Source organism: Odocoileus virginianus, chromosome 20 (assembly GCF_023699985.2).
Source record: "Odocoileus virginianus isolate 20LAN1187 ecotype Illinois chromosome 20, Ovbor_1.2, whole genome shotgun sequence".
NCBI classification, from domain to species: Eukaryota; Metazoa; Chordata; class Mammalia; order Artiodactyla; family Cervidae; genus Odocoileus; species Odocoileus virginianus.
Genome location: NC_069693.1, coordinates 54,772,276 through 54,786,447, shown reverse-complemented (window position 1 = coordinate 54,786,447; position 14,172 = coordinate 54,772,276). Strand labels below are relative to the sequence as shown.

General features: G+C 47.1%; 1 protein-coding gene across 3 annotated transcripts; it reads left to right on the top strand.

Annotated features, from left to right (window-relative positions):
- The first annotated feature begins 3,276 nt into the window (after positions 1–3,276).
- Positions 3,277–12,009, top strand: NUDT7 (nudix hydrolase 7). Of its 3 annotated transcripts, none has more exons than XM_020915716.2 (4): positions 3,277–3,385; positions 4,937–5,090; positions 6,125–6,283; positions 11,245–12,009. In XM_020915716.2, the coding sequence occupies exons 1-4, from the start codon at positions 3,288–3,290 to the stop codon at positions 11,611–11,613; spliced, it is 780 nt and encodes a 259-aa protein (XP_020771375.2). In that variant the 5' UTR covers positions 3,277–3,287; the 3' UTR covers positions 11,614–12,009. The 3 variants fall into 3 exon arrangements, with proteins under 3 accessions (XP_020771375.2, XP_020771377.2, XP_020771376.2); XM_020915717.2 differs by lacking the exon at positions 3,277–3,385 and adding an exon at positions 3,418–3,806; XM_020915718.2 differs by lacking the exon at positions 6,125–6,283.
- Positions 12,010–14,172: the final 2,163 nt, after the last annotated feature.

Below are 14,172 nucleotides of genomic sequence, written 5' to 3'. Positions count from 1 at the left end.
TATTAGGAATTCCCACTATACTTGAGTTTTATTTCCTAGGAAAACAACGCTAAGTACTTAGTGTTTCCTATTATCTTACCTTCCCTCCACATTCTACCTGGAGCCCACTGCCTGCTCCCAGGCAGAATTAATCCCTTCCCCACTGTTCCTCACTCTGTAGAGTACTCTGCCCCCACCCTCCTGGATTAGAGCACTTTTCTGGCATTAAAGCTAATTGTTTGTTGTAGGTCTTTTCCCCCAGACATCCTTTGCTCCAAAAGCTGGTTGGTATTTTCTTGATCTCTGCACCACCCAGACCTGGCCTTATGGTGCTGCTCAATTTAAGTTTCCAGGTGGGTAGACTGCAGATAACGTCCACCCTGGCCCTTGGGATGTGCCTCTTTGACTGAAATGCACATGGAGGTGTTGGCTTTGCAGGCTGGCCTGAACCTTTTTATAGCTTTGTTTTTCTTCAACACATTTTCCAGAATTTATGTCATTACCAACAAATCTGTGTGCAAAAGCTACAGAGACAAGTTATTTTCCCTAGAAGACACTGCCCATTAACCTTGAATCCTGTATTGTTTTGCAGATATATATATACATACACACACACACACACACACACACACACACACACACATATATATATATATATATATATAAAGAGAGAGAGAGAGAGAGAGAGAGAGTGATGCATTTTTACCTTGTGATTCTCCCTGTGCTATGGCTTCCAGCATTACAAAAACCATAAAAGCTAAGTGTTTTTCCAGCAGTACTTCTGATTGAAAGCAGATGCCCTGCATTTAGACTTGGTACACAGCAAAGCATCTCAGGATGCTGCTTTTTGCATGAAGACAATCCAGACCCCGTCCATTCTGATGTCAGAGAATGGAAAGGTATTTTTCAGAAGGTTTAAAGCATTTTTTTTTTCTGGTTCTTTCAGTACGGAGTTTTAGAAGAGTTCCCACCTCCAGTGCCCCCCAATTTCTCACTTCTAATCCATCTCCCACTCTGATTCCACAGAGATCTTCCTGAAAACCCAGACCTGTTCATTCCTCTTCCTTCAGAAAGAAGTTCAACCTCCATCTTGTGCTTTCCAAAGTCTTATCCTCTGTTCATAGGGCTCCACTCTGCAAGATGCCCTTTTTGTTCCAGCCACGCTGCACTCCTTGACTCTCTGAAACTCTAACTCAAGCTTTGGTTTCTGCTGTTTCAGCTGTGTGGAATGCCACTGCCCCCACTCTGGCCTCTTGAAATCCCACCTGGCCCTCAAAACCTCCTCGAGTGCCAGCTCCCTGCTGTGTGACTGTGGGCAAGGCCCTGACCCACTCTGAGCCTCGGTTTGTTCATCTTCAAAAGGAGGATTCAACTGAAGGACTAGGGAAAGGAGAGAAAATAGAATGCTCCAACATTAATCTCCAGCCCCCAACTCCATTTTCACTCTCTTTTTACACAGAGCTAGAGCACACTGTGCATTCATTATCATCCCCAGCAGACTACGAGGACTTGGGGGTTCAAAGAGCTGCCTTTTAGACGTGCCTGGCACAAAGTATCTCTGCAATGCATATGTCGATTCATCTCCATCTCACTGCCAATCAGATCCACATAATTCATAGGCCAGTTGCTTGCGAGAAGTTGCATCAAAATAAATGAACTCAGAGGTCAGAATGATCTAACCTTAAACCCTAGCTGTGTGAACTTAAGCAACATACTGCTTCTGTTTTTGCATGCCCACAGCATATGGGTTTAGTTCCCTGACCAGGAATGGAACCCATGCCCCCTGCATGGGAAGCATGCAGTCTTAACCACTGGACCACTAGGGAAGTTCCCAAAGCAAGACACTTAAATTTCCTGATCTGGAGAGTGAGGATGGCAATACCTCTATGGAAATAAACTTACTTCATGGGGTTGGGTTGCTCAGAGGACTAAGTACACTAACATTTAAGAGAACAACTATCACCACTATTCTTAGGATGCCATCAAGCTTTTGGTTTGGGCTTTCCCAGCCTTGGCAAACTGGCAAGGTGAACAGGTGAGCTCAGTGGTCTTGGAGGTCTTGGAAACTGTTGCCAAACTCTCCCACAACCCAGGGCCACATTGTAATTTTCATGGGCCCTAGGTAATTTTGGTTTTATGGACCTTTCTATATTAAATAATAAAATGAATATTATTTTAGGGCTGCATTGGTTAAAGATGAATATAATCCAAGCAGAATTCATTATTATATACTGCTTCTTATTATATTCATTTTCTTCTTTTGAAAGAAATTAAAGTTGAGGAATTCCCAGGCAATCCAGTAGTTAGGACTTGGTGCTTTCACTGCATAGGCCATTCAAGGTGGCAAAAAAAGAAAAGAAAGAAATGAAAATTAAAACATTTTTCATGGAATCCTGAAATTATGAGGGGCCCTGGGCATTGCACCTCCCATGCAGGATGGAGAAGTCAGCCTTAGCCTTCAGTCTCTGAAGTAACCTCTTGAATGTCAGCTCAAACCAGACTCCCTCTCACTGGCCTTCTTCAGTTACTTCTGGGACCTTTGCACAAATTCGTCCTTTTTCCTGAAACTCTCCCCCTGCCCTTCTTCCTCTCAGAACAACAGAACTCCCTTGTAACAGCTCACTGTGTTCTACCCCGTTTCTGATCCAGCATCTCCTGGATGGGACCCAAGAGTCTACCTGTTTTTAACAGCACACAGATGCTGCTGATGTGGACGGTTGCGGCTTCTCCCAGGACCACACTTCAGGAACAGCAGCTTTCCAGGTCAGCTCGGATACCAGTCTGTCTGGGAAGCCTCCTCTGATTTGCTTCTCCCTCACATGTTTCCCAGGGACTAAGGGTTTCATCTAGGTAATGGTCTTTCTGTCTCCCTCTCTCCTATTTGACTGTAAGCCCCGTGTCGCCTGTTCACTCACCGTCGGGGGCTGCATCCAGCACAAAGTAGGTGCTGGCTAAACATGTGTGGACTGCTGTTCAAAAAATTGAGCCAACTTGACCTCCTAGCAACGGTGAGTACGAAATGTTAGAATTCTCTCAAGTCACCAGCACTGCATTCTCCCCCTTTCCCCCTTTTCAACAATTGTCAATTTCAGAATTCTTCCTTCAGCTCTTGCCTTTGAGGGAAAGCAGAAGCTCTGCGAGACCAGGAAGGCGGGGCTTAAGCCCACTAGCCCCGCCCCACACCTCGCCCCGCCCCGCCCCTATCTTCAGTCTGCGGCTCTCGGTCCCGCCTGCGTCCTAAGACAGGCCCCGCCCCCAGCTCTGGGCCCCGCCTCTCTCCCCGCCCCAGGCCCGGAGCTGCTTTGCGCATGCCCGTCCGGCAGAGTTCCCTGGAAGGCGTTGCTGTCAGGAAGCAAACTTTCCCCGGGACGATGTCGCGACCCGGCCCTCCCCAGGAACCAGTCGGGTAAGGCCTCCCCGACCCCTGGCACCCCGAACCGGGCCTGACGCGGCCTTGATCACTGCGCGGCCGGACAGGTTGCGGGCTATGGGTGGCCGGGGCCTTCTGGCTACTTGTTGCGGGTCCCGCCTGCCCGCCTTCCGGAGGCCCACGCTCCCAACGTTCACCTCCTTTGGCAGCTCGCAAGGTCCCCGGGGCCTTCGCGCCTTCCCCGCCAAAGACAGAGCCAGGTTTGCACACTTGGGGGGCTCTCAGCCCCCGAGGGCTTCCCTCTTTCGCTCGCCGAGCCTCAGCCGTCGGATAGCGAGCGCGCACCGGGCAGCGCCCGGTTCAAGGTCCCCGGACTACTTCCAGCCTGTTAACGCAAACTCTCTGAGCCTGGAACGTGATCGTGTTTTCACCTTAATGAGAAAAGCATGGAAAGAAGGTGAGAGGAGCCCATACTCAGAATGGGTGTGGCTGCTACTGTCGGTGTTTACCTGGCGATTACTCCAAGCACCAGCTCCTTATGTGGACGGTTTTGCAGACTATTGCTTCTGCTGGTCCCGCTGGTCAGTTCTGGGCGCCACACTTTGAAGCAGTCCCTCACATTCCTGGTCGGAAATTTCAGTTTCCTTTTCTTAACACCGGCCTATGTGCACTAGGATGTGCTCTGGAGTCCCCTCCAGTGCCAGCATTCCTGTGACTCTTTCAGGCCATTTGGGCATTTTCAACACCCACAGCAGTTTCCTAACTACATTATTGAGCATCCTACCTCCTAGAAAGAGGCAAGAAATAGCAGACATCTCTGGCAAGCAACTATGCATCTAAGGACTGAGACATTTAAGTGGCAGCCACAGAACTGTATCATTTAATCCTTACAAACATCCTCAACATGTCACACATCAGGAAAGGGGAGCTTAGAGAAGTCAGTCCTAACACTTTGAAACCAGTCTGGCTTACTTAAACACCTGCTTTTGCCCCTTACGCAAAACTGCCTTAACCCATAGTTATGGATTCAGAGAACAATGTGTGGTTAAAGTCTATAAATTCTTGAATTTTACTAAGTCACAGGTGGACCCAGCAGTCTATGTTGTAACATGCCCTCTGGGTGATTCTGTTGCTGCATAAGTTTGGGAACCACTGTTATAAGGTATTTGAAGACAAGGGTTTGATAACGTGACATAAGGGCCAGGTTAAGAGAAAGCCCTTAACCTTACGATGGTATAACCTCTGTTAACAATGAACTTGCTCTGCAAATCTGTCTTCCTGAATCTTACTGTGGGTTTCAACACTGAACTATTGCACCATTGAAAGAATATTTTATCATCATTCAAAACTAATTTAGATTTTAAAGTGAACTCAGGTACTAAACTGGGTTCTTAGTAATTTTTGCCTCATTTTATCTTACCAAAAGTCACATGATTTGGGTATTATTATTGCTGTCATATTATTAAAAAGTACACTGAGACTAGAAATGCTAAATACCAGGACATATATCAAAGCAGAAACATCATCCAGTTTAGGAGCTTTTTATCATAACTCTTGTTACTAAACTGTGGTTTGTTTCCATTTTAGAAACAGTTTGATAGATGACGCTAAGGCCCGCTTAAAGAAGCATGACTTTGGGACCGAATATTCTCACTATTCATCTAACAGATGTTCGATCCTTCTACCATTGTTGGCTAAAGATGGGAAACTTTACCTGTTGTTCACCCTCCGGTCAGAGAAGGTAAGTGACAAAAAGGTTCCTGACCTTAAGGTCTCAGGATGTCTGAAAACCCCATGAAATGTGGTCACTGGCACACAGTTTGGGGTTCCAAAATCTCAATTGGACTTTCAGAGTTGTGATGTTCAAGGGGTACGTGAAGCCACAGAATCATGTGGCTTTTTACAGAGAAATTTTGGAAAGTAAAATAAGCAATTGAGCTAGCAAATAATTTAAAATACTTTTATGCCAGGGTTTCTTATCCAGCCATTGCCATTCGGGCTGGATAATTCTTTGTTGTGGAAGTTACCCCACGCATTATGGATGTTTAACAACATCCCTGGCCTCTATCCACTAGAAGCCAGTAACACACACACAGACAACACACGCACTTTGTGACAACCACATATGTCTCCAGATATCGCCTACTCTCTTGGCAGGGAGGCTGGGGGTAAGACTGCCCCCACCAAGAGCCACTGTTTTAGATTAATCCCACCCCAGGTATAGTGTGTGTATATGTGTATCTGAATCACTTTGCTGTATACCAGAAACTAACACAACATTGTAAATCAACTATACTTCAATTTAAAAATATATACTTTTTAAGTTTTTTAAGGAATAACATTTCATCTCAGTTTTAAAAAATAGTTACTAATAGAACTGTTCAGACTCATTGACAAGAAATTCATCTGAAGCATTGTGCCCAGACCATGGTAAGCACTCGATAAAGGTTATCCATTCAAAACACTGCCCTTTTCACTATCCTTTTGTTCTGCCTTTTATCTCCATCAGTGTAAATCTGTGTGTGTGTGTGGTATCTTTGGAGGGCAAAGTGAGAAAAATCAGAAGTGAGGGTAGTTCTCCTAGTTCAATTTTTTTAAAGGACTCAAGTTAAAAAAAAAAGAGAAACTTTTCTTTTTGGTCTTATTCCCTACTTGTTGCCACAAGTATGGGAATGGTCTCTGGCACAAGACAGAAATTCAGCACATACTTGTTGAATGGGTGAGTGGTACCAAACTTGGAATCCCACACGGTGGCTCTGTTCCTTCCATATCCAGCTGAGAAGGTCACCCGGAGAGGTCTGCTTTCCCGGAGGTAAGTGTGAACCTGCGGACCAGGACGACGTGGCCACGGCTCTCCGGGAAGCTCAGGAGGAAGTAGGGCTACATCCTCATCAAGTGGAGGTGGTCTGCTGCCTGATGCCACTGCCGTTTGATGTAAGGCTCGGGAGGGGACTGGCTTGCTTAGACTTGCGTGAGCCCGCAGTAGATCCACTATCTTCAGGATCCCACGTTTGGCTAAACACGGTCCTCTCAAGCATGCGGTGCAGAGTCAAGAGACTGGCTCACGTGCAGACTTTGCCCCTGCTGGGCTAAGAGGCCTTGGGTACGCCCCACTTCCTGTCTGGGCCCCTCCTTCCCCATCCAGAAATGCAAGGGCTGAACACCATCAGCGGTTTTCAGACTGGATGCTGTGGAACCCTGTCGATGCCTCAGTGTTCTTTCGCTGACATTCAGTTCACATTCATTTTTCTCCAGATGGGTTTATTTTTGAGAAGTCTCTTGAAAAAAATAACACAGACTTGAGCATGCCACATACCAGATTTTAGCCCCTTGGAGGCCAGTGAAGGTACTCATTTTTGCACATACCATGGAACCAGGCTTCTCCATATCACGTAAATTAAGCAATATCCTGAGATCTAGGGAAGCTGTTTAGAAACGTCGCTATTTGTAACTGCGTTTCTGTTTGAAGCAGGATTTGACAGTATATACAAAGAAACATAGCAACAAAAGGGGTCCTGGGACTGATAGAAGTGGACGTTATTTCATATGAGCTGATCGCAACACTCTCACTGTTATCCCGACTGACTGTAGAAGGAGTGGCGTGCCGTGCCGAGGCACTTCAGTCGTGTCCGATTCTTGGTGACCCCGTGGACTGTGGCCCCGCCAGGCTCCTCTGTCTGTGGGATTCTCCAGGCAAGAATACTGGAGTGGGTTGCCATGCCTTCCTCCAGGGGATCTTCCCCACCCGGGGGGTCGAACCCACATCGGGAAGATCCCCTGGAGGAGGGCAGAAGGAGTAAATAAGGTAAATTTAAAGTTCCATAACAACTATTTTACTGGTATAAAATTTTTCATATATACTTGTAATTTTAGAACGGTTACTGATTTCACAGAGAGTTCTCACATAGCCACGCTCGGGTCCCCCTGTTACTGACGTCGGACATCACTGTGGTACGTTGGTGACAACTAAGAAATGAGTGTCAGTACTTTACCATCACTGAACCCCACGCTTTACTTGTCTTTTACTAGTTTTTCTGCTGACCTCCTCCCTTCTGTCCGGGATCTCACGCAGGCCGCCGTGTTGAGCGTGGTGCCGCATCTGCTCACTCTCTGGTCTGTGCCAGTCTCTTAGACTGCCCTTGTTCTCCTAGCCTTGACACCTGTGAGGTGCAGAGGTCAGGTGTGTTCTTGCATGCTCTTTAATTGGGGTTTATCTGATATTATTCACCTGGTTAAGCTAAGGTTATGGGCTTGGGGGAAGAATAATACCCCAGAGGTGAATTTCACTCATCACCTATCTGAATAGCTATAATTTTTTTAAAAATAGTATTGTGCTTTCATGTGAATTTTTATGTCAAAGGAAGAATTTCACTGATGCCTAAAAATTAGAAAGCCAGATTGCCCTTTGTGAAGATCAATGATGCTAACATCTGTCTTAATTGAGTCCATTTTAAGAATAGAGAGGTCACCACTCCCAGGAGATTTAGCTTGGAAGAAGGTAAAGGCCATTCCATAAATGTGCCCTCAGTGAAAAAGAAATGAGACAGAGAGAAGAGTAACATGGGATTAGGACAAGACATATGTCAGTTACTTCCTCTTCTGTGTTTTCTAATGGGAGCCCTTTCCAGGGGATAGCTGCAAATCTCCCAGGACATCTTAGAGATTTATTTTAGGACTTTCTTGACAAAACACATAATGGTTATAAGTTCCCAAAATGAGAGTAAGTCCATTTCCAAGGTCCCCAGAGCTACCGAGTTCGCCTGTAAGGGGATCGCATACAACAGTCCTTACAGGTGTTTATGTGTTCAAATGACCTGCTCCAGATATAATGCCAGTCACACCACTGAGAAATTAGAATGAACAAAGGCTTTCAAGAAGGATGTACTGTATTTAGAAGTGCCAGTGCGGATCGTTTTGTTTTTTGGACTTTGCAAATCTTTTAAATATGGTTCAAAAATGCCATTTGTTTAATGCCTAGAAGCCTAATCTAATTGAGTCAGAATTCTAATTCTTGACTGGGGGTAATTTTTCTCTATCGGGGAACACAGGGCAATGCCTGGAGATGTTTTGGGGTGTCACTGGCTTTTCCCTATGCCCAGTGTTAACCCTCCCAGGCCTTCCAGCCCCCAGCCAACCTTCATACGTGTCACTGTATCACACATGTGTGGGCTTCTCTCTGCAGAGGTCCCGAGGGACAGTTCTCCTTTTTCTCTGCGCGTGGCCCGTAGCTGCGTCTCCATCCTTTTCTTCTCTTTGCAAAGGCCCGAGTCCTATAACATTTCAGTGGTGTGTCCTGACTTCCGAGGCTCTTCCTAATAGTCTGAAGCTTCTTCCAGGAGCCCTAAAACCTGGCTCATCCTATGTCCAGAGCAGAAGCCAGTCTCTGTGGGATTTCAACTCAGCAAATTGGCAAAATCCAGCCTTTTATGGGCCCCAGGGTGTCTGCTGGAGAAGGCAATGGCACCCCACTCCAGTACCCTTGCCTGGAAAATCCCATAGACGGAGGAGCCTGGTAGGCTGCAGTCCATGGGGTCTCAAAGAGTCAGACATGACTGAGCGACTTCACTTTCACTTTTCACTTTTATGCATTGGAGAAGGAAATGGCAACCCACTCCAGTGTTCTAGCCTGGAGAATCCCAGGGATGGGGTCACACAGAGTTGGACACGACTGAAGTGACTTAGCACTAGCAGCAGGATGTCTGCCACATACCATCTTTTTTTCCTGCCAGTTCAGACACCTGTGATTTTAGACATGGGATGTGCAGAGTTGCTGCTTCATCCACAAGTTTCCACAGTCTCTCTTACTTTGCTAAGCTTGAACCCTGTTGCGTGTACCTGACTCCCCACCTAGAACATTCAGTCTTAAACCATGATCTCCCTTTGAGGCTTTTTTTGTTTTCCCCCACTAATTTCCTTAGACTGTGACATGCCAGTTCAAGGGCTGGCACTGGCCGTGCAAAGTTCCTGCCCAGGCACCTTCCCAACAGGCGTGGCCTTGAGACCTCCGGAGGGTCTGAGCCACAGCTGGGGACGCCGCCTCGTGGTCTCCAAGCCACTTGCTGGTGTGCCAGCTCAGAGATTCGGTGACCAGCATTTTGATAGAACTTCAGCGCGGGACTCCAGAGTGTGGGCAGCAAGCCTGGGGTAGAATCCTGACTTCTGCCAAGTGGGAGCTGGGTGTGGCCATGGGCAAGTTTTTTTCTGATCCATTTTCTATTGGTAAAGCTTCTTCAGGAGCAGGTTGTCATGAAGAACCTGGGGGAGGCTGATGGATTCTAGACGAGGGGCCCACATGGGCTTTGAATGGAGAGAGCAGCCACGGATGCGTGCTGAGCGACACGGCAGGCTCTGTCCAGATGCTTTCTTTTTTTTTTTTTTAATTTATTTCTTAATTGGAGGAAATTTGCTTTACAGTGTTGTGTGGGTTTCTGCCATACAACAATGCAAATCAGCCGTAATTATACATATATCACCTCCCTCTGGAGCCTCCCTCCCTTCCCCCGTGCCACCCCTCTAGGGCCCCGCAGAGCGCCAGGCTGGCCTCCGTGTGTTACACAGCAGCTCCTCGCCAGCTGTCTGTCTGACACACGGGCGCGTACATACGGCGATGCTGCTTTCTGCAGTCGTCCCACCCTCTCCTGGCCCCTCTGTGTCCACAAGTCTGTTCTCTCTGTCTGCGTCTCCATCCCCTTCCTGCACACAGGTTCATCAGTGCCATTTTTCTCGATTCTGTATATATGCGGTAACAGTCCTCTTAGGCTGTGTTTCTCTCTCTCTCACACACACACACACACACACTCTGCAGTTCTCTGCCAGTACTCATGCCCTCTGGCTCCTGGAGCCGCCCCCCTGTTGAGTCAGCACTGTCTTGATTTACTCCCGGCCAGGCATGAAAGCCCAGCCCCCTCATCATCTCCTGGGACAGCCCGAGGTACTTTATACCCCGGAGCTCCCCGCAGCATCCCTGCCTGGCTTTCCCCCGACCTGTCTGTCTTCCCTGCTCCTGCCCTCACCCCTTTGTCCCCGAGCTCTTCCTTAAGCAATCTTGGCATCTGAGCCTTCATCTCCGTGGCTGCCCTGGGGGGACCTTGTGACAGAAGAGGCTGAGCCTCCAGGCGGCCGAGCACAGTGAGGACTGCTGCTGGGTCAGGGCCTCGGGGCAGCTCTCGACATCTTAGGGACGTCTGGAGCCCTGCTCCCCTCCTCCGCTCCTGGTCGTGATGTTGACTTGGTCGCTAATTCGGTTAACAGGCTGAGTCATCACTGCTCTTCCGCACAGTTTAGCTGCCCTCCCTCAAGCCCTCCCACAGGCCTGCTGGTCCTCCTGGAGGAGCCCAGCCCCACAATGTCTCCCTGGATGTCCCCACTCACTTTCTCTCAGCAATTCCCCGATCCCTCTCACTTTCTCATTCAAGGTCATGCCGCCCTCATCAGCTCCTACACTAAACCCCAGGCCTCCCCCGCAAGACTCCAGGTAGAATCTTTCATGTAACAGCACCCTGCATTCATTTCAGAACAGTGGTGATTATAAATAGAAATCTCCCCGCCAACGAGCCTCCTAGCCTCCTCTGTCCATGAGATTCTCCAGGCAGGAATACTGGAGTAGGTTGCCATTTCCTTCTCCAGGGGATCTTCTCAACCCAGGGATCGAACCCACGTCTCCTGTCTCCAATCTGCATTGGCAGGCGGCCTCTTTGCCACTGAGCCAGGGGAGCCCACACCTCCATTTAAGGGACATAAAGTTTACTTATAGAGGAAGTTTTACGTAATGGACTGCTTTGGCCTGTGAGCTTAGTTTATGCAGAAGTAGCATGCGTTTAGACATACTTTGTTGTTGTTGTTTTGAAACAGTATCTCTCACATCTCAGTTTGTGTCTTCCCTGTTCTGCTTTCAGAAGGATATGTGGATAACGCCGGTTGTAGGATTTATAGACCCCAACTTTGAGGCCAGACCTAACCCGGATGAAGTTAAGAACGTGTTCCTGGTGCCTCTGGAGTACTTCCTGCGTCCCCGTGTTTACCGTCAGAGTCACCTGACACGCTGGGGTCGTCACGTGATTGATCACTGCTTTGAGTACACGGACCCTGAGGATGGCGCAACGTACCACATCCGGGGACTGACCGCAAGATGTGCCGTGTTTACCGCCTTAGTGATTTTGGGGAAAAAACCCTCCTTTGAGGTTGACTTTAATCTCGAAGATTTGATAGCACCCTCTGAAGAGTCCTTCCTGAAGCCTCAGAAACATGCTGTGAGCAAGTTATGATTTATGAGACCAACACCCAAGTGACTCTCTGAGCAGTGTTCGTGTGGGCTTAGCCACGGAACAAGGATTCCACCAACTGCTGGAATTTGACAGGTGCGAATATTTTTACTGCAACTTGAAGGTAAAAAACCTTGCTTTTTTCCCAGTTGCCCTCTACTGTCTGAAAAAGCAAGTCTTTCAAAAGTAGAAAAATCTGTTTATACTATTGCATAGTTTCACCCCCAATATGTGTAACAATACTTTTCTTAGATGTATAATAAAAGTGGTCCAGGGGCTAAGACTCTGAGCTCCCAAAGCAGGGGGCCCAAGTTCAATCTCTGAGCAGAGAACTAGATCCTGTATGCTGCAACTAAGACCCAGCACAACCAAATAAATAAAATCAACATTTTAAAAATATTTGGCGAATTTATGACCATGTGGCATTGATCTTGTTTGTAAGAGGTAATCTCTCTCTCTGCTGTTACATGTGACAGAAACTCCTGACTGGCCATCAGAACACACCCTCCTCCTTCTCCTTGGCTATAGAGTTGAAGCTGAGTCCATAGCTCCCCAGGCAGAACCAGCATTGACTAGGTTCCAGTGCAGTTAAATGTAGCTCTGAAATTGAATTTAGGCCGATGGGATGTGAAATCGCTCTTGCTGGTCATCTCCAATTTCAATTTAAGAGACAAACCAAACTCCCTCGATTGCCTTTTCCATGATTTATCTGCAACCCAGCCTTGACTTTACAGATGAAGACAATTCCTGCAGGAAAGTCAGAGCTAAAAGATGTAAGAGCTTAGATCTCTGAAAGACTGTGGAGCAGAGCAACCCGCCATCCTGGGCTGTTCCCTTGGGACTGTTACATGGGAGAAAAAGAAAACTGTCATTTCTGCCGCTGTAATTGGGGTCACTTTGTTACAGCAGAGCTACAGCCTGAATAATACACCATAACACTTGAAAATGGTTGGATGGATATTCACCCAAACTTGAGGTGTTGCCAGTAATTAGAATTCAAGATGATCTGACATTTAACATACAGGTCCTGGGACATGCGCACAATGACTTTGGGTGTTGGCGGGGTTTGATAGTCATGATCCAAAATAGCTGAAAGAATATGAGAGGCCAACAATCAGGGCAGATTATCTGCCTCAATATGATAGCAGAAAAACTCATTTCAAACACAACACTCAAATCAGAAGTCAAAGAGATATATTCTGCATCACATGCCTTGAAATCTACTTCTTACAGGGGCATGATCATATGTCAAACTTTAGAGTTAGCAGAGATTTCTTTCCTTAATTATGGTATCAGCCATCCTAGACCAGATCAGGGACAAGAGGGGGTCCTGTGTTGTAGCTGAAAATATGGTGCCCCTACGCTGAATCCATTTAGTCAGCCATGCCACTGTCCATTGCTGCTGAATTCTGATTTTCTGAGAGCTGGCGGAGGAAAACATTCAATCTGCAGCTTTATGCCCAGAAATGTTGAAATGGTGCAAATCTGACTCCAGCCTCAAAAGCAGAGGTTGGGTAAGTTAACCGATTAACATTCTGTAACCAGCCCTGCAGGAACAGGCATGGTTTCTGAACAATTAGAAATTTGCAAATGTGTATTTACAATCTGATAGCAGCATAATTGCTGGGTAAATGGTTGACCTCTGCTAGTGCAGAACTTTCCAAACTGTTTGTTTATGCAAACACCACAGACCTGCCTAGTTTCTAAGAGGAGATGACCCAACCTAAGTCCTCATTCTGAGTGACATCTATGGCCGTCCAACTGGCTCAGTCGGTAAAGAATCTGCCTTCAAGACAGGAGACACACGGGTTCAATCCCTGGGTCAAGAAGATCCCCTGGAGGAGGAAATGGCAACCCACTCCAGTATTCCTGCCAGGATAATCCCATGGACAGAGGAGCCTGGCAGCCTACAGTCCAAGGGGTCAAAAAGAGCTGGACATGACTGAGTGACTAAACTACCACCAACACCATAGTGATGGAGGTATTGCCCACCTCCTTTTTAGTGGTTTATTTCATGACATTTATGTTCAGGGTTCTAGTTAAATATCCTGTTACAACAGCCAGACATTTAGGAAGTTTGATTCAAATTAAAGAAACTATCAGCAGAGTATTGATTTCACAAACTCTGCAGAACCACTGAACAAATCAACCTCAAGGAGCGATGTGGATGAACATAGAGTCTGTCATACAGAGTGAAGCATGTCAGAAAAACAAATACCGTATATTAATGCATATATGTGGAATCTAGAGAAATGGTACAGATGAATCTATTTCCAGGCCAGGATTAGAGACACAGACATAGAGAACAGACATAGGTGGTGGATGGGGAGGGTGGGATGAATTGGGAGGGTGGGATGAATTGGGAGGGTGGGAGGGGGAGGATTTACATACATACACTACCGTGTGTAAACCCCAAGCTCCAATACTTGGGCCACCTGATGCGAAAAACTAACTCATTGGAAAGGACCCTGATGCTGGGAAAGATTGAAGGAGGGAGGAGAAGGGGACAACAGCGGATGAGATGGTTGGATGGCATCACCGACTCGATGGACATGAGCTTGA

What these genes read in the sequence shown, in the direction of transcription:
- NUDT7 (XM_020915716.2), top strand. Translation starts at nt 3,288, where the DNA reads ATGCCCGTCCGGCAGAGTTCCCTGGAAGGCGTTGCTGTCAGGAAGCAA. An exon ending in CCTCCCCAGGAACCAGTCGG is followed by an intron (nt 3,386 to 4,936) that starts GTAAGGCCTCCC and finishes TTTCCATTTTAG; the next exon opens with AAACAGTTTGATAGATGACG. An exon ending in TCACCCTCCGGTCAGAGAAG is followed by an intron (nt 5,091 to 6,124) that starts GTAAGTGACAAA and finishes TTCCATATCCAG; the next exon opens with CTGAGAAGGTCACCCGGAGA.